The sequence below is a fragment of the Lepisosteus platostomus genome, chromosome 4, assembly GCF_059453375.1.
Source record: "Lepisosteus platostomus isolate fLepPlt1 chromosome 4, fLepPlt1.hap1, whole genome shotgun sequence".
NCBI classification, from domain to species: domain Eukaryota; kingdom Metazoa; phylum Chordata; class Actinopteri; order Semionotiformes; family Lepisosteidae; genus Lepisosteus; species Lepisosteus platostomus.
In genome coordinates, this window is record NC_142614.1 from 15,763,236 (window position 1) to 15,788,734 (window position 25,499).

The 25,499-nt window shown below is 40.0% G+C and overlaps 1 protein-coding gene across 2 annotated transcripts in view; it reads left to right on the forward strand.

The window, feature by feature from the left end:
• The window catches only part of wdr70 (WD repeat domain 70), a 112,519-nt gene that overhangs the window by 52,072 nt on the left and 34,948 nt on the right, over nucleotides 1-25,499 (forward strand). For both annotated transcript variants that reach the window (XM_088628713.1, XM_088628712.1), the window contains exon 10: nucleotides 6,141-6,315. In XM_088628713.1, the coding sequence (XP_088484839.1) occupies nucleotides 6,141-6,315 (175 nt within the window). The remainder of the gene's footprint in view (nucleotides 1-6,140; nucleotides 6,316-25,499) is intronic.

A 25,499-nucleotide genomic window follows, 5' to 3' on the forward strand; every position in this document is an offset into this window, starting at 1 on the left:
TATGTTTATTTACTAATGCATGTAATTCATTTTAGTTTGGATAGTACAGAAAAAATGCTCCTGTGCTCCTGCAATGTTTTGCAAGTCTCTGTAGTCTTAAAATAGCTAACACTTAAGCCTTGTGACCTCAATCAGAAACCATTAGACTGAAATATTAGCTGTTTTCATATTTAAGATTTTTAGAGCAATGTGCTAGGGTATTGTTCTTATGTGCAGTTATCTCCTAAGCACCTGTTAAAGGTTTGATTAAGTCGCCAGATGTTTCCATTTACGTGTTTTGTAATAGAATTACAATGGCTTGGTTAGAAACTGTGGAACTGTGGTGTACAAAATTATATGGTTTATATCAACTTTGGTTTTAATTGAATATTTAAATGAAGGATCATTTATTTGGTAGGAATGTCCCAGTATAATTGCTATTATTTTTATGCTTATGTCTAACAAATGTTTTCTGTAAATCAGCCTTTACTGATTGGAAGCCCTTCACACAAATCACAGCGTGTCACAGTTTTATTGTCCGCGTTTGTACTCACTATCGACCGACACATACCCACAGGTCAGAGCCTTGAAATTAATTGGCTGTGTGCAAAGCCACCCAGGCACCACATTTCTGAAATAGTTTGTGCAAAAACAACGTTATTTGTGTAGCTTTTTTAATGCCTGTTCCTGCTCTGTGTGTGATTGATCTGCCTTCAGTGATTTCTGGTAGTGTTGGTGAAGTCTTTTTCATGTGTCAGCGTTGGGTCAGTACAAGTCCTGCAGACCTCCAAACCTCTAGCTGATGTCCTGCTAAGATAAGTCTTCAGCAGGTGTTAACCCATCAGCATCATAACTACTTGTACGCAGATCTGGTGCTGTGATTAAATTTGGCTGCCCTTTCTTGGGCTCTGAAGATCATTCATTTTTTAAGGGGTGCATTTCTTAAAGACACTAAATTGAGCTGTTGTTTGAAAAGATGGGGTTTTAACTTTGATAACATCTGCTTCTTTGGATTTATTTTTTAGTTTTCTTTTTTTGGCCTTTGTGTTTTGGGATAATTTTCTATTAGCAAGGTTTTAAATAAAAGCCCCAAAATCACCAGAAAATGATTTTTTTTGAGGAAATTGAGGGAAAAAATTAATGTTTCTAGTGAAAGAATCATTTTAAATTGCCTGTTTGAATTTAGTTGATGGGATACGTGCAGTGAAGTGTGGATTTACCTGCCTGTAAAACACACAGAGCAGTGGGTGAATTACATCCTTGTATAAGCATAGTCTATGGAAATGCATGCTTTAATTAAGAAGCAGGGCTGATTTCCAATGAGTTTGCTTTTAAAAAGGATAATATCCCAAGAACAGAAATTGATCTTCCTTTAAAAAAAACTAGTAGGAGTTTTATTTTCACTTAAGAAAATATTTATTTTCATAAAAGATCTAAGCAATCCTTCAAATGTTTCTGCATCCAGGCAAAGAAACGATAGGCAACTCAGGTACAACTCATCACTGAACAGCAGAAAGATGATGTTTTCCTTAGTTTCCCTTCTCTTATCAACAGTAAACTGCCTTCTCTTCTGCCTTTTTCCATTGTTTCAGTACATTTATCCCTGGGATAACTGATTTTCCCCCCTGCCGTTGAATTTCACAGTACGAATGATTGGTACCGTTACTTGACAGTTTGTGAGGAAACATGCCAGAGATGTTTTCTTTGTCTGTTTCCTGATGCACTGATGCTAGGTTCTGGGATGTTTCTGTGCTGTAGTCCTCAACACAGATGTACAATTAGAATTAAAAATAAAATTAAGTTTGACAAGGATTAATGTTTCTCCCTGTGTGCAGGAGCAAGTTTTTTTTTCAGTTTACCAAAACAATATTAAATGACTTGAAGTCTGAAATAACAACAATCTCCCAAAAAAATGAAACGTGTTCTTTTTGTAAATCTGAAAACTGAACCATTTGTTTCTGTTTAAACAGGATATTTAGTTTCGTGCTTGAGACCAGCCAATCACAAAGGCAAGTCAGCCAGTTCTATAAGCAGCTGCTGTCACACTCGGTTGGCTGCATAATTTTGGGAAAGTAAAAATTTTCCTCCTAATGTTGCAGAAGGAATCTCCACAGCTGCCTTTCTAGCTGTCTCTCCAGATCCAAGACTGTGTGGTTACCTGTGTCTCACACCCAGAGCAAACTGGGTTGGATAGGCATTCAGTGAACTGAAAAGATACCAAATTAATATAAATAGGCAAAATAAAAGGTGCTGATAATTTTTTCTTTGACAGTAATTTTTTTAATAAAAAAAAAACGTTTAATTGTGGCATTTTAAATATATAAATATTTTAATCTCTGTTGTTTTATGGGTGCCTCTATTGAAGATCTTTGAATTTAAACATTTAAACATTTAAATGATTTATGTATTTAGTTTATCTGTAGTAACAGAGCGCTCAGACGGAACAGAAAACAGAGAGAATGTCTAGATGTCTAGAGAACTGGGTGTGGGTGACTGTCCTCTGGGGACTATTAAATCAGCTGCCTGATAGATATACACTTATCCCTCAATTTACAAACACCTGGTTTCAGAATTTTGGTATATCAAAGTTGTGTCCTTTGTAGCCAAACGGAAAACACCATCCTCATAGCATGACCTCCCAGTACAGCCTCCCAAAGCAGTTTCTCAGTGCATATGCGATAGTTTATCTGGTCTGTTTATCTTGTTCACTATCATACTAAGGTACGAAGGGTAATTATCCCGAGCAGTAGTTTTCTTACTTTGATGATTCAGTGCTCTGTTAGGGTAATGATGAGAAATATTGGGTTGTATTCTAAAATGTGGTAAGTCAAGAAATGGGAATTGTGATTTTTGTTACACATTTTCATTTTCTGCACAGGTTTTCGAGGAATGGATTTCTTTTGTAAACTTGGCGGTTGGGTGTATATGACCTTTTACAACTTTGTGGTTATTTGTATTAGGAAGGCAAAGTTAGTGTGGTAGAACATGTTTAATGAGTCTGTCTTTCCTTGAGAGAAGAGGTAGGCCATAGAAATAGTTCACACCTGTACATGTCAGTGTGTATTTTATGGGAAAGTGCTGGTAGATCCTGGAGAAAAACTCCTTTTTCAAGTTTGTACCATCCCTCTACATCTCTACCCCTCCTCAAGAAACTCTTCCTCACAACTCATGCTTTGGAACAGTACAATACTTAAGACAGGCTCGAGTGAGTTTCCCCTCCTGTTTCACTTTCACAAGTCCGACTGGTGCTGTACAGAGCTCTGCAGAGTGCTGTAGCTGTTACACTGGAGGAGTCATCAGAGCACCGGAAGTCATGGGCGGCCCTATGTTGCGCAGTCGTCAATATGGCCCAGTTGCAGGCCGTTGCTCTCACGGTGAACCCAAAGAAACATGAAACAGGAGGAGGCCTGCTTCTAGGCAAGCCAGAGAACTCACAGCTCTCTCCTGGTGGATATTAAAAAGGCCTCAATCTGTTTCACAGATGTAGGGAAGAATATTGAAAAATGTTCACCAAACCTGGAAAACGTCATTCAAATCTATTGTCTTTCTTTGCATTTTCTATGTTTTATTTATAAAGTACCTTTGTAGTATGGATGTGCAGTTGATTAAGAGTTCGCCGTTGCAGTTTTTAATTTAGAAAGAGAAGTGAATGCACTGCAGTCTACAGAAGGAGCAACCCAGTAAGAAGCGATGCAAAAGGACCACTTCTCCTCAGCATAAGCTTGCGTTGTTATTCAGCTGGCATCCATGTATTGGAAAGGTTTTCAAGTTGTGAACAAAACACTGTTTGAAGTCTTCTCCAAGAATAATTTTTTGACTACCCTTTTAGTCTACTTTTTCTGGATTATGACACTCCCTTACAAAGGTGCTGGCAATCCAGCAAGTTATACCACTGAAGCAGAAAAGCTATGTATGTTTCCTGATTATTTTTTCTTGATATGTAGTGTTCCTGATGTTAGTCAAGCAGGGCAGCCTGAACTGTTTTAAATGATGGTTCTCTACCTTAACCCTAACCCTACAGCATCACTAATTTCCACAGAAAAAAATGTCTTCAGAGTCAACAGTGAAACACAAATCAGAGAACATATGTAGAAACTTTGTTGGGAGTGTATTTAAAACTGAATACAGGAAGCTGTTTTCTTAACGGGTTGTGGGAATAAGGAAGCTACCGAACTACCGAACAAGCTACCGAACTACTGTATGTTGTTAAAGCTACTATCCTGCTTTCTCTTAAGAGATAGCTGGATGCGATCTGTGGATCACTTCACTACTACAATCTAAATGGGCCAAATGGGCTCTCTTGTTTGTAACTTTCTTTGTAATCATCTTGTAAGATGTCTTTTTGATTTAAACAAAGACAACAAACATGAAATATCGAGGATCTGACTGTGGCTTCAGGAGAAGAGCCCTACAGCTTGTAAAAGCCTGTCAGAGGGAGTTCATTTCCAGAGCCTGGGTCTTCATTGTCTACCCAAACTCAGAGTCAGTTTTACTTCCTGTGTCTTGTAACATAACTGCATGTGAAGTGCATATTGTTGAAGGATTTTTTGTGAAAAATCATTGTTTCATTAGACTCTGAATTACGACAGCAGAAGTTTATATACAAATCCAGATATTATCAAGGGAAGAATATGTGGTTCCAAGGCAGCAAACAAACACCGGCAATATACTGAAGAGCCTGAAGTGAGAATAATGTTCTTTGGCATGCTTGTATCTTCTTCCTTGAATTTCAGTTGAAACCCTTGAGATGGTGGCTAGATTTCTCCCAACTCTTGTAGCTAAATTATGTACTGCAAATGGTTTTTTATCTTCAGATTTATGACTGTTACTTTCAAAGTTCCATCTTTTTGATGTACAGAACACATACTGATTCCCAGAGGTTTTTTGTTTAATGTAGTTATTCTCTTGCTTGCATAACTTCTGCAAACTTCATTTGAATTTCATCTCTTTGCTCAGGTCTATTTTCTTTTTCTGTTGTGTTGGCTTGTTTTGCTCTAAGCAAAGCTGCAGAACCTAATGCTACACCCACGTTTAACAGTAGTACTGAAATAAAAGTATTTTCTCTTATCATATTAATGGTTAATAAACAGTTGCTCACTTTATACCCCTTCCAACAGTGTGAAAGAGTCTAGAAAAGAAGTTGAAAAGTCAAAGTACTGTATTGCACTCAGATCTCTGGAAAATCCATCAGGAATAGTTTATTTGTATAACATTTTAGAATATCCTCCTTACTGTGCAGTTTCATGTCAAAATAATTGCTTTTTAAATGTTTTCTATAAGCCTCCTATAAATCTGCATGAAAGTGAATGGATGTTAAGGGATTTAAACTTTCAGCTTTGTAGGTGAAGCTTAATATGTGTCTATAAATCACCACCACCTCTTAAACATTGTGATTAAAATTGTAGGTCTGAGAATTCGGAGCGACTTTAACTGGAATCAGGCTAATCCTCTTGCTTCTAAGGTTTCATTCCCAACCTTATAAGTAATAAGAATAAGTAATGAGAACATCTTTATCTTGGTAGTATTTAGACTAGTAAATGTTTTCATATCTCACTTGCAAAATTTAGGATCTCTTAATGTCTCCTACAGTTATGAATAGTCCAACTTTAGCTGTATTTCGAAATGAATAGAATGACACCCAGTTTGAAATGAGGGAAGTTTGTCCATGACTTCAGAGTCTATGGATAATGAGGGAGTGCAGACCAGACTCCAAACCACTGTCAGGCCCTATGATTCCAGTTAGGGCACTGAGATCCAGTTCCTCTGCAGTGCCATTGTTAGGTCCAGCTGTTCTCTGTGCTGCCCTCCAGTGGTGGAATGACCTACCTGCCACAGTCGGGACTGCAGATTTACTCACCATATTCCCGAAGAATCTGAGAACTTGTATATGCACGATATTGCCAACGCCGGAGGCCCGTGACTGACCCTCACTTATGGACTCTGCCCTTATGTTACTACTTCCTGTCTGTCAAGCAGCACTGAGAGTCCTTAGTACTGTGCCACATCTTGGCACTTAATTGATACTGAGCTCACTGTTTTCTATGGTTTTATTACTCTAATTCATTTTGGGTGAAAGTGTCAAATAAAATAAAAGTCAATGAATGCTAAGGCCCTTGTGCCGATGATAAAGTGATGGGGCTGATTCCGCATCTCATTTTCAGGACTGTGAGGACGTGGGATATTAACAACGAGAAGAAGCACAAGAGCGTGTTCAAGCCCCGCTCCATGCAGGGCAAGAAAGTCACACCCACCTGCTGCACTTACAGTCGGGACGGCAAGATGATAGCGGCTGGATGCCAGGACGGCACCATCCAGATCTGGGACAGGAACCTCAGTGTGAGTAGTACTTCCGATTTGTCTAACTGGCTTACTGTCAGTACAAGTGCCCGGTAGGGCTCAGCCACACAGAGTGGAGGATCTTTGGGAAGGATCTCAACAGTGGAACGCTGAAGGCAGGATGATAAGGATTGTCTGAAGAGTTGGATAAATGGTCGTTATCCAAGGGGATTTTGTCATGCATTCATTTTGTGATGAAGCAAAAAATCTCAATGTCCCAAAGGTTAGTATTTTGCATGAAGGTCTATGCAGTAGGTTTGCAAATCTAGTTCTTCTTTAAGACAGGAGTTAATACTTCTTGGTTTTGTTTTTGTTGGACTGCAGTGATTGAGGATGATTAGTTTTGAATTACCTTGTGCTGTTTTTGTGCATGATTGGCTATAGTCCGACTCTGCGGAGTCAACCATTTGTAATTACGTTTCCCTCACTGCTTAGAGGCTTTAACAGACTTTTCAGTAATTAACGGTCATTCAAAATGCATCTTAAAGTTAGAGTCGTTTAGCATCTTAAAGCTAGCAGAACATGTTTTTTTTTTAGATCTTTTAAAAGTTCGTAGTAGTGTTTTCCTTTTGGGATGGCTGCAGCCACTCACATCAGTTCTGGGAGCAGGATGGTGCTGTGTTTTAGATCTTCCTGCTGTGCAGGGTCATCAATCACTGGTAGACCAGGGCATGTTCTGTGTCACTTGTCAAAATCCTGTGGCCGGAGAGCCAGGGGTCAGCTTTGGTGAGGAATTACTTGTTCCGTGGGTGTGAAAACAACGGTTAACAATACATCTTGGCTGGGGTGATTGTCGCAGGAGCATTGATGCTGCCCAGGCCTGTAGACTGTGGGGAATGGCAAGGTCAGACTCTGAAAGGATTTTACGCTAGGCCTGGGAAACTGTTCTAGCCTTGATGAAAATGGGCATTCTTTAAAGATGTAGCATACCTGTATTCAGATTTCTTTCCCATGAGTGGGTTAGAATGACTGACTGAGGTTACATAGAAAAATTAAAAATCATTTGTGATGATTAAACAGTCCTTTGGGAAAAGAGACTGACGTGAGAGGAAAGGGATCTTTCATACACACACATTGACATGTTTTCTTTATTAGTTATGTTCAGCAATGCTGTGTGACTAAAATTTTAATCTGACAAGTATGCTCTTATTAGACATGTCAGTGCACACAATACACTGGTACTACCTTTGTTTTCCAGTTTACATGGAAGACTACTTAACTCAAGAAAAGCCAAAATGTTTCTAACAACACATTTTTTCCAAAAGTTTTTTTTGACCATCTGCTTGTGATTGTAAAGCACCAGCAGCTCACTGGTGCTTCATGTGCCTGAGATTTTTATTTTTTGTTTCATCTTAGGGAGACACATGTTGGGATGGGAATGAATATTTGCCCTTTCACACAAAGTGTTGCATCACACAAATGAAAAACTGCTGTTCCTCGTTTTAAAGATCATAATATAGGGAGGCATAATTTGGACCTTCTGGACTTTATTTTTCATTCTTAAACAATTGCACTATTAAAACAATATTAATGTGCTGTTGTTTGAACTCCTGTATAATTATGGTTTGGCGCAAGTGCTTCATTCCTAGAAATTGATGTGGTGATGTTACTGGGAATATGTGATGTGTAAAAACTCAGAGTGCAAAAGGAAGTGAATGGGGAATTCCACATTTTGTAGATTTCTTTGGCAGTTTCGTTCTTGAATGGAAGGCTTTATTAATGTAAAATATGTTAATATCAAGTAATGATGAAAAGCACCAGAGGATGAATTTATAGAAAGTCATATGTAACTGTTTTTCCTTTGGAGTATGTCCTTGTGTTTTCTCTCCTCTGTCTAGTGCTGAATTTGCTAAGAACATTTGTACTTTTACTTACAGTAACCCATAATACCCATAACACATAATACTGGGGGAAGGTGCGGTGGATCTGCACCTGTGGCTGCAAGGTTCCCAGTTCGTATCCCATGGCTGGCAGAGGAATCCTTCTCCGTTGGGTCCCTAAGCAAGGCCCTTAACCCCAGCTGCTCCAGGGGTGCCGTATAAATGGCTGACCCTGTGCTCTGACCCCAAGCTTCTCTCCCTGTCTGTGTCTCATGGAGAGCAAGTTGGGGATGTGAAAAAGACAAATTCCTAATACAAGAAATTGTATATGGCCAATAAAGTGATCTTATAGTATATATTTGAGTAAACAGAAGCCAACCAGGCTGGCTTTTACTGCACTATGCAGAAATGCTGTTTAATAATAATTCCTTACAGTTATATAGCGCTTTTCTGGACACTCCACTCAAAACGCTTTACAGGTAACAGGGACTCTCCTCCACCGCCACCATTGTGTAGCCCCACCTCAGTGATGAAAGAGCAGCTAAAGTGCGCCATAACACTCATCAAACATCATCAACCAGTTCATATGGACACTGGGGTTAACACTCCTACTCTTTTCGAGAAATGTGCTGGAATTTTTAATGATCATGGAGAGTCATGAAAGATGGCGCCTTTTTTTTAGTATAGTGTCTGCATCACTGTCCTGGCCAGGTTGACAACTGCAGAGTTCCACTGGGTTGCAGGGTACTGGCAAATAATAAGATGACAGCGAAGAAGATATTAAGATGTCCTTCAGTTGGTGAGAACATTGTGGTGCAATTTGGGCTGTGAAATATTTAAGCTCGTAGCAGACCTGCTTAAGAAAGGGATGCAGTTAGAGCTGACCTGCCACTAGTGGCCACTTCCTCCTTCTTGTAGCTTCTTCCTCCTATTCTTGTAAATAGCTACAGAGTGGGTGTTAATGTGGTAATTGATCACATTAGTGGGAAAGGCTGATCATTCCTGATCATTCACATGTAGCTATAATTAAGTTTGTGTTTGGTATTTGGAAATTTGGCCAGGACGCTGGGGTAACACCCCTACTCTTTTCGAGAAACGCCCTGGGATTTTTAATGACCACAGAGAGTAAGAACCTCAGTTTTACGTCTCATCCAAAGGACGGCGAAAGCAGTCAAATCAAGTCAGTAGCAGTCAAATCTTTGATTGCTGCTCTTTTGTTTAAAAATATGGGTTGTCTCCCTGACCGATTGTTTTATTATTCCGTAAGGAAGCATTAGTTTTCTGAAGCTTAGAAAATGACATCTGTGTGGTTTATATTGAGATGTTTCCTGTGTTTGGATCAGGCTAAAGTGTGTGCTGCATGGCAGTAACACTTAAACTACTGTATTTATTTTACAGGAAACCTGTCTTGGAATTGAGTCTATAGCAGCCAGTCCTTCAAAATTCCCTCTTCCTGCAGTGCTGGTCACATTAAATCAACAGTTTTTCTGGGGCTTGAGGTCCGCTGTGTGTAAGAGATTTTACCATACCATACCTTTCAAGCTTCAGTCACAATGATGTGTAGATGTTAGAGCCTTTCTTATTACATTATTTGTGATGTTTCAGATTTTAAGCCCCCCATAAACTAAATGTTTTGTAATTAGCTTTTGCCTTTCATATTTTACTGTAAACGTTAAGGGAGCGAAATAGAGGTTTTGGGATGGAAAAAGAACACTACAACCCTGTTCAGCATTTGGTTGACACTGTCAGCAAGAAGAAGAGAATAAAGCTGGCTCCTTCTTCAGATGTCTTTTGAACTCTTTAGACTTTCATGTTTTTTTTTTCCTTTTCTGGGTGGTGATACGGATACTGGAGCCCTTGTTCTTTTACAAACTATCGATTAAATGTACGTGCACACAGTGCCATCCATGTTCTGGTGAGGCAGAATTTGAGTCATGGTCACCACAGAATGATTTTATCATTGTCTGGCCTGATGTTCCCCTGGGGATAACCAACTCAGCAAGAAAAGAGTATTCACCACAGACGGGTGATTTGTATAAAAAGTAAAGAACTGCTCGACACATCTGGCAATGCATCTCTTTTTACTGACAAATCTTCAGATTTAGCTTTTTAGGAGTGAAGTAGCTGTAGATTTCACTGACTTATCCTAATCTGTTTTGGGGGATTTTGTTTTGGATCTGTTTGAGTTGCATTGTTCCCTCATTCACTCTGGCACTTTTCTTGGAGAACTTTCTTAAATTCAAAACCTAAAGCGGAATACAAAAACCACGTGCGCCTCCAAATTTCCACACTTCTAAATTGTTTGATGTTCAAAGGTGGTCTTTGAGGCAGTATATTTGTTCTTGATGGCTAGGGAATAAAGCACAGGTGGTTTTAAACACCCAAACAACCATTCTCAGATCACGAGAGAGTATGGAATACAAATCAGAGACTCCATTCTTACAAGTTGCTAATAATTGTTGCTAAGTGTTGAGATCTTGCTGGAAATGTTAAATCATTGCCTCTGTTCATTGACGCTTTGCTCATAGTCATAATGCAAATGATTGACACCCTTTCATGGCCTCACAATACACTAGATTGTGAGCAGAGATACTGTTGTATACTGCAAATATGGATAATGTTTCCTGATGACTGACTGGAAAACATTGATTTTTCCATGTAATTATCCAAACCATTAAACTGAGTTAGGAAGCAAATGCTTCCCTTTACACAGATGATTAAATCATCAGAATCTTATTACAATCAAAAATAAATACATCAAGTGGAGGTTTGACCTCCAGTTTTGTTGATGCTTCAGTGAATAAGCACAAAAGTACTTCTCTCTGAAGCTTCCAATGACAGGGAAAAGTCTATATGCGCAGAAGCTTCCTCTCATCTTCAGAGGTGCACATGATAGCAAAAAGAGCCTAAAAGTTTTTACTGCTAATGCAGTCTGCTCAGTAACCTAACAGAGCTTAAGGTTGCGTAATGTTTTTAAATCTTAGGCAAAGAGAATCAGACACAGCAGGACAGTTCAGGGTTTCAGGCTGCCTTCTGAGTTCCAGCTGTCCTCTAGCCTGTGAGAAAGGGTTTTAAGATGAACGCTCCCAACTAAAAACATCAGAAGGGTTACAAGCAAGAGGAGACCATTTGGCCTGACTTGCTCCTTTGGTAGTTTAGAGCTAATGGGTTTCGGGTCTCTAGATTCTCAGAATGTATAAAAATATCCTGGACTATCTCTAAGCCAAGATTGAACAAAAAGATAATGGTTTTCCCCCCGTCATGACTAAACAGTATTTCATACCTGCATATGGTATATGCAGGATGTATGAGGCATGGATTGTTAATGAAGACAATATAACTTCTTAAACGTTATCTTTATTTTATTTTTTTCCTGTTGTCAACAATTCCCAGTTCAAGTGATTTGAGAACTGATCTAAGGCTAAGATACCCTTATAGAAGCTTGAACTCAGCTGAAGCATTTGTAGTAATGTTATATAATTTGAGGAATAGTAATTATTTATTAAAGCACTTCATCCAGATGAAAACTGTTTCTCAACATTTAAAATATAAACAGATTTTTTCTCACATTTGATGCACTGCATTGTTTCAGCTTTCTTGTTTGAATAACCTCGAATGTTGACTCACTCACCATGGTGCTTATTTTAATTCCATTCCTGGTGATCTAATTGAATTATTAATTAAGCCATTAGCTTATTTAATTTTTTCATTTTAATAATTGCAGTTTTCAAGGTACCTTTAAAATCCAAATTATCAGCATAATGCCTGGTGAAGTTAGTAGTAATGGAAGGATCAGGAGGTTTGATAGCCAGCAGACAGGGAGATCCACTCCAGAACCAGAGCATCCTTTGCTCTGGAGAGTTAAAACAGATCTATAGGAAATGAGTGAACTGCAATAGCCCTGATGAGCTGTCCTTTCTTTACACTGTTCATATGATTTTAGAAAAGGAGCACTCCATCCTAGTTTTATCCCCACCCCCTCGCTGAAGTTGATCTGTGTCAGTCTGTGTTTTATTTAACGGCTCCGTGTCCTTCCCGAAGACCTACAGCTGCCACCCCACTGTAGTCCACGGATGACAGGTTAAACCTGTAATTTATTCCGGGCCTCTCACTCAGACTAAATATTTACCCTGCATTCCTTTCTGGGTTTAAAATAACAATGTCATTTGAGGACTCGTGTGAGAAACAAAAAGGGCATCAGTTTTGATGGGTCTGGCACCTTAGGGCAGTTTTGGCACAACCCTTAGTCTTCTGGAGTTACAGGCAGGTGTGTCAAGTGCCCCGTCACTGAACTGAAAGATGATGGAACCCAGAAGCGAGAGGCAGGGGAGAGAGTGAGTGATGAAACTGCTAACCTTTGATTTTGGAAGTCTAGGTTGATAAATCCAGAAAAGTGGCATTTGGTGATTCTCATGGCCTTACGTCTCTGCAAGTGAGCACTGCAGTGTTTCAGCCCAGTCCTGCTGAAAACTCCTTCATGGCTTGACAGGAGTAAGATGCAACAGTTCTGCACTTGCTCTCCATACGTGAGCAGTGTTTAATCTCTTCTTCCTACCATGCTCGTTTTCCATTTGGCTTCTTTTTCATATTCCTAAGTGTAGATTGAACACAGACCGAGAATCAGATACGGAGTATGAAAATTGCTTATCATTACTGCACAGTGGAAAACAAATGGCAACTGTTGAAGAGTGGGTCTGCTTGAAAGTCTTGTGTAGTTTGACTTGATGCATTAGTAGCTCACTGGTAAATGTAAAAAAATTACATACTGCCATAATAAATTGAGTTTTCAAACTAGAACATAGTTCAGAATTAATGCAGTAAGGTATGCAGTGATGCAAAACGTTGCTGCACAACTTGTGGCAACATAATCATCTAGAGATAGGCAAATAAAGTAGATGGATGGATGTAAAAAATTAAATCACAATTAATGTCGTGATAAGTTGAAGTAACAATCAAAGTTCAATTAGATGGCGACTGTCTCGAATTTAGGTTACAAGAATCGTTTCTGTCTTTACAGACCTTTTCTTGGTATTGAACCCTCAAACCACCCTACTGATGTGTGCCTTCATTTCAGATTGCTAGGCAACACATCTGTCTCTTGTTCATTATTATAGTGGTAAAGCTGGTGCATCCGTGTCTTTTGGAAATTGAGTTTGGGAGCATTGCTTTGAAAAGCAGAACAGTAGTCAGGGTTGGCGTCTGGTCTGCAAAACTTTGTTTCCAGTAACCTACTAAGGGTCTAATTGCAGGCATCTTGATGGACAGATCTAATTTTAGCCCTGGTGCTAATAAATTAAAACTCATCAGTTCTGTGTATGTGCTCGCATTTTTTCCAGTCATTCTGTTTTTGTTTTTTTCCTCTGTGGTTCTTTGGCAGTTTTCCTTGTACAACAACAGAATATCAGGCCAAGAATTTGTCAAGACATCTGCTCTCGGGGGGCATTTACAGGGATACCTGGACTCTGTAGTGTGTATCATGGTTTCTGGTTAATTTATTTCTCTTATTTATTTTTCCTGAGTCAGAGGAAACTCAGCATTTCATAAACATGATCTTTGTTTAATGTCACCATCATTATTCTGTTATACAGTAGATGTGTACTTTGTATACAGGGAGAAGCATTCATGCCAACAAGTGAATGACTTTTTCCCAGTGTATACCTTTAGACATGCAACAAGAACTCCAAGCACTTGAGCTCCTTTAGACCTGTTGAACGATTAGCTTTCAAGAGCCTGATAGAGAACATAAAGGTCATAAAGAGAAGGTGGCCCTTCCACCCCATTTTTCTTGTGTCATTGCTAGTAGCTGTTCGATCTCATCGATCTCATGTTTTTGTCTAAATGTTTCTTGAAAGATCCCAGTGTGTTCGCTTCTGCAACCAAACTGATTGCTGTTAAACTGATTGGTGAAACAAATTTGGTTGCAGTTAACACGGTTAACAGTCAGCGCACCTGTGCTCCAGTGATCATAGATACTAGAGACTCCTGCGCAGTAGGAATGGCACCGGTATCAGTTATTCAAAATAGAGTCACTAGAATCTCTATATCTTGGAATCTTCCACAAGAGTTGGAAAAGCCACACCATATGACACTTTTCCCCATGAAGTTATGTTAATTGGATTGGAAGGATAATCAGCTACAACAATGATGAGACTGTAGAGATCATTCTTATCTACCCTGCGGGGCTGCAGCAACATGTGAATGTGAAGCCCAGATGCCGAGGGGCTGTGGTGTACTGTGTCTGGTTGCCCCAGGCACTCCCCTTTAGTTTTGGGTGGGATTTTTGTCACTCTGTTGTTGGAATTAAATATCCCCTTATCACAAAGCCAATAATACAATCTGCAAACGCTGTCTGGGAATTTAAAGGTGCCAAATACCGCCAACTGTGACAAAGACCTTTGACCTTGACAGTTTTACAGATGTTTGACATTTCCACTAGGGGCAGAGGGTGCATTTATAATCTTAAGAATCGATAAGGATCTTAACATAACCACATCTGTTTTTGACAAAGCTATTTGGAGACTTATGTAAATATTTTTGTTTCTTGCAGAAGATCCCCCACTCGCGAGAGCTCTTCATAGTGAAACTTTTCCAACAGATGCTGTTCGACATTGCTGAGGAGCTAGTGGCTGCCGTCCAGCTTGAAACAGCTGCTTAGATCCGATATTACAAATCACTTTCGCTGTCAGGCTTTGATTTCTAGCACTGTTATTTCTCCAGTTTTGACATTCTTTTACCTCTTTTTTTCATACTCCTTCCAGATTAATGAACAGTTTGCAGTTTTTTCCTCTGGAGAAAATGAATCATTTTTGAGTTCGGTGTAATGAAGGCTAACTATTCACATTTTGAGATTGACATGAAGCTCCCATTCGACGGGGTTTAAACATTTTGAACATTTGCAGTTGTGATAGAATGTTAAATAAAAAGGAGAGTAAGCCACTGGATTATCTCAAGCCAAGTATTTTGTTACAGAATACCGTCCCTGTACAGTATGTGAGTATAAGGGTGGTGGCTGTGGCCAGGTTCTTCAGCCGCGACATTCTGACACTTGGGTGGCAAGTTGGTAGTAGGAGGCTGCTCCTTCATTTTTCTAATTATGTTTCAAGGGCACTTATCTAATAGTCTTGCCAAGTGGCATGAATGCTGTTAAAACCTTCAGTGGCTCCTGCCCACAGAGTCCCAGACTCCATACCCGAAAGCAGTATCACAGCGTAAACCTGCCTCGGCCACGGACAGCTTGTTTGTAAACGCAGCAGGAGAAGAGAACCATGGGATGGAACCGAGCCAGAGCCAGGGGGATACGGCTGGGGTCAGTGGAAGGTGACTTTAAAAGAACGTGGGCCTTTTCGAGCTCTTCAGGAATATCCCTGTGTTTGCTCTGAGTGGAGTTCTTTGTAAACAGGGGCTGAATGCAAAATATATATATATACAGTTATAAACATACTTCTGAATTTGATTTGTTGATTTTTTTTTCTGTACAGTCGATTGTTAGTTTGGCAGACCTCCATAAATATGGTACCTGTAAGCTTGTGTGTGGTGGGTATGAATTTATACAGAGTATAAATACAATGCAGAGCTAATGCCAAATTTGCACTTAGATTTCTTTGTTCTTATATATCCTTTGTTTTTTTCCTCATATCTCAAAAAAGCATGATGTTTTACTTCCTAATGACATGGCAGGTTGTTATAGTTAATATGTTAAGTATGTTGGCAAGCATACATATTTCACTGCCAGCAAGCCCAACCCTTTATATCTTGGTACTCAACTTGAGTCTTTAGGAGTTGTGACCGCAGATGTAGAAGGTTCAGTTAGTCAGTTCTGCCGCTTACTGGCCTGTGCAGTGTACACCATGTAGTCAAGACACGTTGTCTCAAAACAAAACTAACTCCCACGGGAGTAAAAAGCTTTTGGGAGGAGCGACTGGTTGTGCGTGACCAGAGTTGCCCTTGTAAGATGAGGGCTGCCTTTCTTTGAGAGCAGGAGTGATCTGTGATGGGAGTAATCCTGAGGGTGGCCCTCAGAGCACTGATCACATATGGCAGTTCAGCCCTAGGGGCAGTGTACCTCCATGAATATGCACAGTACAGGTGAATAAGGGCTAAGTGAGTTTGGGTCTGGCCTCACTGTGGACAACACATCTGAGGTCCCATTGAGGCGAATGTTTTCAATATTCTAACCTTCTGGCCTTTAGAAACATATTTGGTTTTCATGGGTCCAGTGAAACAATCCACCCGGACAAGTGGATCATTAAGGTATGAAAATCAACAGCTGCTAAAACATTTGTCGGCAGGTGTTCCTGTGAAAGAGGAGCAGCTCTATGATGTCCCCTGCTAAATGTCAGTTTTACATAATCCTGCCGTATCACAGTAACATGGGGGATGATGTGTTGTTACACAACACCACACAAAGACATGTCAGTATACAGTAGCTTGGCCTTTGTACAGTCTGTAGTATCTGATCCTGATGATTGTTTTTAACTCAGATATTTGGTGCAAAGGGTGTGAAAACTTATTATGTTATTGTAAAAACTGGACAATAGTGCTCTGGTTGGGATTTCAGATGTGTTTGTGCTGTAATGTTATAGGCTTCTGGAAATTTGTGCATAAGCAGAGAAAATAAATTAGATTCGTTTTTTTGACTCATTCTCCTAACCCAGGAAAAAGCTTTCTAAAAGTTAGTGACTTGTTTTATTCTCACAACACCTAGTTGAAGCAGAATATAGTTGCAAGATATGAGGGTGGGATATATCTGACTGGTTTAGAAATTCACGTTGTCTCACCTTCAGTTTTGTTTGTAGTTTTTGATTTGCATCTGTCACTGTTTCTGTTTCCTTGTTCGGCATTGACCAATTTTCCAACTCTTTTCCAAAGTGCAGATTTCAGGGATGTTTTAATAGAACACCAATCAGAAAATCTGGCCTCAGTGCAGTAGGAAGTAGCTTGTGAGATGGTCAGACTAGAAAACCGATGGTGCCTGACTGCATGTGAAGAGCCTGTTATCTCAGACACAAATTAGATACAGGTGCTTATAGTCCTTTTTTTAAAGTAAGTGAGTTCTTGTGCTTGTGAAATCTCGTCTGGAATCTTTTTAGAAGTGCCCCCTGGAAATGTGTATCAAATTGCTCTTTTCCACATTGACTCTCCCCTGTCATGGAAAGTCTGCCATCGTTCATTTTAAATATGGGAAAAAAAAAAAGGCTTACAAATTACAAAAATGTACCGGGAGATTATGACATCTTCTTTGATCAGGCTGAATGTGAGGCTACTTATAGTGAAATCTGTGTCACTTGTAAGGGGATACATGCAAAACATTCTCAGACTTTATCATACTGTCAGGTGTTAGCAAAACAAAGGCTCATCTGTCAAGCCTAAGTTTATTTTGTAATATTTAAGGAAATCTGCCGCTGGCTGACCTTTACAGATTAACAATGTGGTTTTTTTTTGTTCAGCAGTACATTACCGTAACTGAGTTTCTGTTCATGGGGATTATTTGGAATGTCAAGTTCGGTTTATTTAAAGTCAGAGGTATTGAAACAACAAAGCGGTGTGTCCACTATGCTTAACTTAAAGCCCTAAGGATATCAGGACTACAGCTCCTAGGTTCAGTCATCTAATGTTACCTAGATGTGGCTATTTATGAGCCCTCTGATCTTTTTTATCATCCCGATAATGTACACGGAAGTGCCCTTGAAGAACAGATCTTTGGAATTGAGTTTTTTGATGAAGCTACAGTACCGTCAATAATGCAGTAGCTCCTATTCATGACAGTGAATGAGCTCGTGACTGGTGCATTTATGTCATGTAAAAAGCGTAAAACTGAACAGAAATGTAGAAAATACATGTGTGACTTACTCTCGCAGTTTTGTCTGTTGTCCTTGGGTGAGGTGTTTAAGGCTGCCAAAAATGGAAGGTTTGTTTGGGAGATATGTATTCCTTTGTTTTTTTTCCCCGTTGTTGCGGGGGAAAATTAGTTCCGGCTTTCACTTGTTTCTGTGCTTGTTCCTATGCTGTGCAACTCAGGCGTGCTGTGTGTTTGAACTCTTGCAGTTTTACCCACCTGACACTATCTTGCTTGAAAACTCAGAGAACATGTGAATGTATGGGATGATGACCATTCTAAAGTGACTGAGATGTCATTTCTTAAGACCAAGACCAGTCGTTTTTCTTGGGAGCTGTCCAGAAACCTCAGTACAGATGGAAGAAGTACATTAATATTGCAGGGGATTATGTCAAGAAATAAACAATGTTTTCCACTGTGGGCAAACTGCCCACTCCGTAGTAAATTAATTAGACGGGCAGTTTGCCTACACTTAGCACACAGTGGAAAATCAGGCCCTGTGAGTTTGGAATTTGAGGAGCCTTTGGCTTCGTTTTCAAAGTCTTATTGAACATTTCTGTTTTTGTGTCTACATGTGTTGTAGTCAATTGTAGCTCTGCTAATCTGACATACTCAAAATATGTGAATTAATAATTAAATGTATCTGTTTAGGTCAAACTTCATTTACCTATCCATTCACAATGCCAATCTATGCATCATCAACCAATATATTTTAAAATGTAAAACTTGTTTATTCTGTAGAGTGAATCATCCTGTCCAAAGCAGTAGGAATGACCCAGCACATGGTATTTCCAATTTCCAATAGTATACCAGGTCTTGTCTTCTCTGATCTCCAATAATGGAAAAGAGGCCAATGTGTGTGACTAACAAGGGTCAAGACTGTTAATGCACCTGCATGTAGTGCATCTCTGAAGGCAACAGCAGACCTGGCTACTGTATCAATCCAGACAGCCTCAGTGCTTTACCAGAAATAATTTACTGATAAAAAATATAAATAATTGATTGGGTATAGTAACTGGTGATTTTCAGAAGAGCTCATACTTTTTGCTTGAATAAATGCAATTAATGAATTATAATTAGATCCTTTGAAAGCTGGTGTGTTTTATGATACATTCCAAAATGTAAATATCTTTTTTTGTTAAGCAGCGAGATTTGATTTTCACAAAATCAGCTATATCAGAGTACTCAAATGTTTTTCCCAATGTACTCTTTACATTAATCCCCTTGGTAGAAGCAATAAAATTGGGCTGAACACTTGAGAATATTGTAGACCTGGACAAAATCAAAACCTCAACTCACCTGGGACTTACAAATCACAAAACTGCTGCACCAAGGAGGACTTCCTCAGTAATGTGGGAAAAGAGCCCCCTTGCAAACAAAGATCTGACACGAAGTTCTGAGTTTACAGTTTGTGATGAACAGGTGGGGTGCAGTTAAATTCGGTATGAGTCTTAGTGTTAGAATACTGTAACATTACTCCCATACAGGCTTCTGAGAAATTTAAAAGGGGCCCCTTGTGCATGTACAGCAGAATTGTTTAGCAATGTCAAAACAATTTTGCGAGTGTGTTATGAATGTTGTCCTTTTGCTTGGGTGTTGGGTGTTAGGCATCGTGGTTGTTGTGGTTGGACACGCCGTAGTCAATCTGTGGTTCGGCGTGGCTCTGGGTTTTCGGCTGCTTGTGCCAGGCGCTGTTGCAGTTCTTTCGTGTACACACAGTCATGGAAAGAACGGTGTTCTGTTAGCAGGAGTGCTGAGGCGCTGGTTTCACCTCAGGCTTGGCTGTGCGCTGGCAGAGCTGCGGGTGCCCGTCGTGCGCCCCCTTGCACGTGCTGACAGCAGCTCCTCCTGCGGTGGGGTCCCTGTGGGGTTTGGGTTCACCTGCAGGTCAAGTGTTACGGGCAGCAGCACAAGTTCTGTTAGCTAGAAAAGTTAACAAGCTGTGGTGACGCCGAGCTTGGCGTGAGTGTTTACGCGGCGCGTTTTACGAGACCCCTGTCGGCGGTTCTGAGCGAGTAAATGGAGCCCAGGCACGAGGAGCCTCAGAACTCCCCCCTGTTTTCCTGTCACTGGCGTAGCTGGAGAGCCTTCGCGTTGTGAAAATGTTAGGGAAATGAAGGAGCAACGGAAGGTGATTTTGTCATCTCAGTCTGTTTCTTGAGGGGTTTCAGGCCGTCAGTCTCAGCAACAACAACTTTTTTTCCTGAAACCCACAGCTATTTGTGTAGAGCTGTGCCCCCTTTTTTAAGTCATAAATGGACCTCTTTAATTTCCCTTGTGTCAGTGTTTCATTGTTGGGCTTTAGTAGTCTCTTCAGCTGACTTCTTCAAGAATGCTGAGGACAGAATTTCAGTGAAATCCCCTCATAGCCTCCTTTGTTCGAGACATTAGAGGGGGACTGTTTGTAATCTTGCAGTGCTTTTTAAATCCACTTTTTGTTTTTCTCTGAACTTCTTCTAATGTAGCAATATCTTGTTTGTACTACAGTGTTACTAAATCAGCATGATATTCTCAGTGAGGTCTTAGATATGCATTGTGTAATTCTCCTCTTGCTATCATCAAAATTAGTCATTTTCACTGTATATTCTGTATACTGTTATAATGTATAAAGGTTTTTCTTTGCTGTTTCAGATTTGGATAATTGACAAATTAATCTTTAATATACCTCCAATTTCGGTAATATGCATGCATGAGATATATTGCCATTGTCAACAATAATTCTCTCAACTGTCAGCTTAATCTAGGTTTTAAATTATATTTTTTTAGTTCTGCCAAGCACTTTTATACAAGTTCTTATTTTCACATAGTTTTGAGAAGGAATATTATAAAAATGTCCTCATATGATAAACTGTACACTGGAGAGTTGCACAGTTTCTTGTAATCATACCAAATTGGGTATCATTTAGAGCTGTAATCAAATATCTCCTGCTGTAAAACGTTGAGTAGACCAGTAGGTGGCACTCTCTCCTCTGGGCCAGGCAGCCAAACCATTTCCTGAACGAAGTGGTTTAGGATGTGATGCAAGCCGAGACTGCAGGCACACAGGTCACTCCAGATCTGCTCAATCAGAGGCCCAGCACAGGCATTAAAAATGGACTGTCTGAATTAGTGTGCCAATATTATTATATGGGACTTATGGGGAGAACTATTGCTTTATCCATTGCACAAAGGGAGTGTAAACCTGAAACACTTACCAGTGTTGCTCAGTTCTGACGAGATGTGTATTCAGAGGTGCAGTAACACAATTAACTTGCTATCGGCACACTTCTGCACACTGCATGCTTGTGTTTTGATTTGTTTCCATGTAAATCCAGCAGGAGATGGAGCAGCAAGGGTAGGCAGCAATAAAAGCAGTAGCACAGTCCAGAGTGAGTTGAGTCTCTTGAGTTCTGATGAGCTCTAAAGCAGTGTACCTGCTTAGAGAGAGGCAGCCACCCCCCCACCCCATGTGTGTGTGGGGGGGTTTGGGGGTTATCAGCCAGCGCCGTAGGTAGGCTTGAGTCTTATCTCTCTGTGCCAGGTTGCAGCAGTTGCACACCAAGGCCCGAATTTCACTAGGCAGGTTAATTAATCCATCTTCTCCTCCTCCTGCAGGCTAATAGCAATTTCAGCTTGTCCTTTGTCCCTCTTCCTGGGCTGAGCCAGACATGGCTGCTCACGTTTGAGTGAGGCTCACCTCTCCTTATCAAACCTGAGACGTTCACTCCCCATTGGTGATGGCAGTTTTTTTTTTTTAACGAGACGGAGAAAACTGACGAGCCGCAGTTGGGAGTCCTATTAAAGCTGTAAAAGGATAGGCGGAGCATTGTATTTACAGTATATTCAGACAGCAGAAGACAAGTGTTTTATTTTTTTATTTCAGATTTAACTACATTAATACTTATTATTAATATTAATAATTCTTATTATTATCATTACAATTACAACCCCAACTTGGCAAACACGCTAGAAAGCCAGGCTGTTTGAGGCTCAGCAGCAACATTAATAATAACGGCGATAACTGTCATTGTAATAAGATGATGTGAGTGCTCCCACACTCAACTGGGAAGCGATTTTCACAGATAGCTGTAACAATGCAAAGAAGACTTTAGTTGCCGCAGGTCGTCGCAAAGGCACTCGCTTGCTTTCTCATGGAGATGCATATTGAGCCAGTCGCAGAAATGGTGCTTAAACTGGGTTTCTCTGATAACAATCACTGTTCCTTAACCACTGGACCAGACAACTCAGGACAGGAGTAACCTACAGCGACTTGAACTGAAATAATCGTTGTGATAACCTTTGGCAGTCCAGTCCTCTGCCATGCAGCTGCGCATGACGTCCATGTTCTAGTGTGAAAATACGAGTCCTCTGTACAGAAAAGGAGCCTGGGAAATGGCGTAACACACGGCATGAAATCCAATATACTTTCACAAACAGCTCCAGTGACTCTACTTATTGAGAGCCACAAACAAATAGACCTAGAGAAGAGGATTAAAGCCATCACAGTCCAAATAAACTTTCTTAAAAGGCAGCTGATCCGTCTGTGCTATATTTGGGATTTTGGAATAGTACTGACTTGTGTAAAAGTACCACTCATTGTGTAGAGAAGTGTTTCCTTTTCTGTGCTATAAACATATTCACATTTAATTTTCACTTGCTACTCATCCTTCTTACAGTAGTAAGTGAAAGATAGAGACCTGGACTCAACCAACCAATATTCCTAGGTTTCTTTATACTTGGCTCAATTCTCTTCCTGATGTCTTTCATTCTATGCAGAAGATATTTAGTTCCTTTAACCTGTCTGTGACAATCCACTGAGACCAGGAATCATAGTTTTCAGTCTTCATTAAGTGTATTAAAAGACTAATATCCTCTTTATGATTTGGTGACCAAAACTGCATACAATATATTATAAATGTCTTAATAATGTATTGTCTTGCTTGAGCATAAATTACCTTGATTATATTCCTACATGCCCAAGTATTCTGGTTGCTCTTTATTGCTTCCCCACATTGTCTTCATGAGGACATAGAAGAATGTACATAATTGCCTAGATGCCTTTAATCTGTAACCTCCTGCAGCTCTGTATCACCCATGTGCGGTGCATAGTGCGTTCCTACCACCATTGTTATAACCATTTGAAAATTGTGTGACCATGAATTTCTGTCACTTTGTAATTCCACTTGCTTCTTCATCTTTTTGCACCATCTGAAATGTACCTTAGTTGCTAACTATGTCAGAATCTCAACTATTGATATAGACCAGGAGGAGGAACAAGCCTAAAACCAATCCCTATAATAAACCACTGCTTACATCTGCTAGTCAGGGGTCATGCCCCTTAAGATGCTTCAGAAGTGAGGTTACGTAAATGTTTATGTACAAATCAATACTTCTATTTTCAAACTTCTCATTAAGAGCCAACCTTGTGCAGCGACACTTTTCTGAATGAGTGTAATTGGGGTTAGAAAGGCTCAAACACAGCTGCTCTGGAGTCTCTGACCTGTGGTCACCTATCCAGAATTCTCATTGCCTCGGGTCAGCTATTTTTGGTCACTGTCCTGATAGTATTGTCAATACCAAACAGCACTTCATGAGGATGGCTTCTAATCGTTGGCTTCTCTCTCGGTGCAGCAGTTCATAAACAAGTCAGCCTAATTTCTGCAGTGCTTCCCAATGAGCTGACAGTGCAATGTATTTTATAAGGGTCACTGTGTCTACCCTCAGTTCTTTGACCCCCCCAGAGGTCAGCAGCGGAGTGGCAGTAGTGAAACTGCAGAAGAACAGGATACTAGGCCTGACAGCTCATGGCTGTCAATACCTCCTTCACCCCCATTAGACTCTGTGCAGTATCTCTCTGCCACACCGCAGAGTAAAGCTCTAGAGAGTGTTGGGGACTGCACACAGCAATATTAAATGTTTGATCCTTAATTAGACCGTAACATTTCCTTCTGCCTCACGTGTGGAAACAATTCCTAAATCTTGTTTGTCAGTAAATATTAGATATTTATGTTCTGCTATGCATTTCAGTGTGCTGTATGTTTTACCAATATATTGGGGGGTTAATATGCTCTTTTCTTTGTAGTTTGTAGTATGTAAGTTTATACTATGAATTGTTTTCATGTTAATTAATCCCCCCCGAAATAAAAATAAGATTATGCTTTTGGTTGTACGCACTTCCATGTTGTTTCTGGGCATTTCCCTGATTAATTTTTACAGTTGATTCTAAAGAAGATTGCATATGAGTATGAAAAATTAATTTCCCCTTTGTACACAGCACTCCCCCACATTTCTTTTTTGTCTTCCTTGTTTTTTCCTTATCCTTTTACTTTCCTTCTCTCTCTTTGTTTTTTCTATTTTAATTTCCCTTTACTGCTGGACATTTACTATTTGGTCCTATTAGATGTTTCCTTTGTCCCGTGCTCATGGGCTTCATGCTATTTGTCCTGTATGAAAGTAAATAAAATGAGCACAAGGCCTTTTTGAGGGATTGATTTGTCTAGCACTTACATGCCTGCAAGCAAAATACATTGTGTGCTTCAAATTGTCACATGGTGATTGTGCACCCAGCCTGAAACTATGGGACCACTGATGCCACCATTAGAAATGTGCAAAACAAATGTTATAAATGAATTTGAAATTCCAGTGTCTTGGATTGGCAGGAGATTTGATACACAAATTCACTTCCTGAAATACTGTTGCTGTGGTTGTCTTATACAGTATGCCTCTCCAGCGTTCTCAGTTGATAAGCTGGCCAGCGCCATAAAATTGTTGTTGGAAAAACAACAAAGACTCTCTCTGTATCTCTGTTGGGATTATCGAATGTCCACTATTATTCAAAACATACTGTAGGCACCAGTCTTTGTTAGAGACAAACCAGATTTTAGCTAAATATCTCACATTTTCCAATTTCATAGCTCCTAATAAACTCAAGCTTAATCTTGCAATTTAATCTTTTTGTAAATCTCATATTAATTGATAAACAACATAGATCTTAATTCACTGTTCTGATCTGTTGACCTCCCACATCTCTAGGCAGCATCTGACATCTCCTCCTTATGGAGCACTTGTGACTCCTCTGTCTTGGAGAGCTACACAGAGGAGGCAAGTTTCTGTAGCTGTCCCACACTGTCTGTGGATCTTTCCATCAGTACACCTAGAAAGGCCCCATCCCTCTCTTCACTCCAGTCTAAACACAGAGGCACATCCGTTCACTCGGTCTCTCTTTCAGGCCATCACCACTGTCATAAACAAATGGGGCTTTTCCTTCCCCCTTCTGGTCAGTACCAATTTCTCTTCTTAAAAATTTTCAGCTGCCAAAAACAATCACGTATAAACGCCGGAAATTTGAAGCACTGTTAATGGGTCCCTTGTGCCTATAGCTGGGGTGTTGAGCACTTCTTCTTCAGAGAGTAGCAGTCCGGCAGGTTTAACAGCTCCTCTTAAATCTTCAGTTTTTCTATTTGGGAATATTTGTACAAATATATTTGCCCCAGCTATACAGGGATTTTGTTAAATATACGTTATGGGGTAGCATATTTAAGATGGAAAGC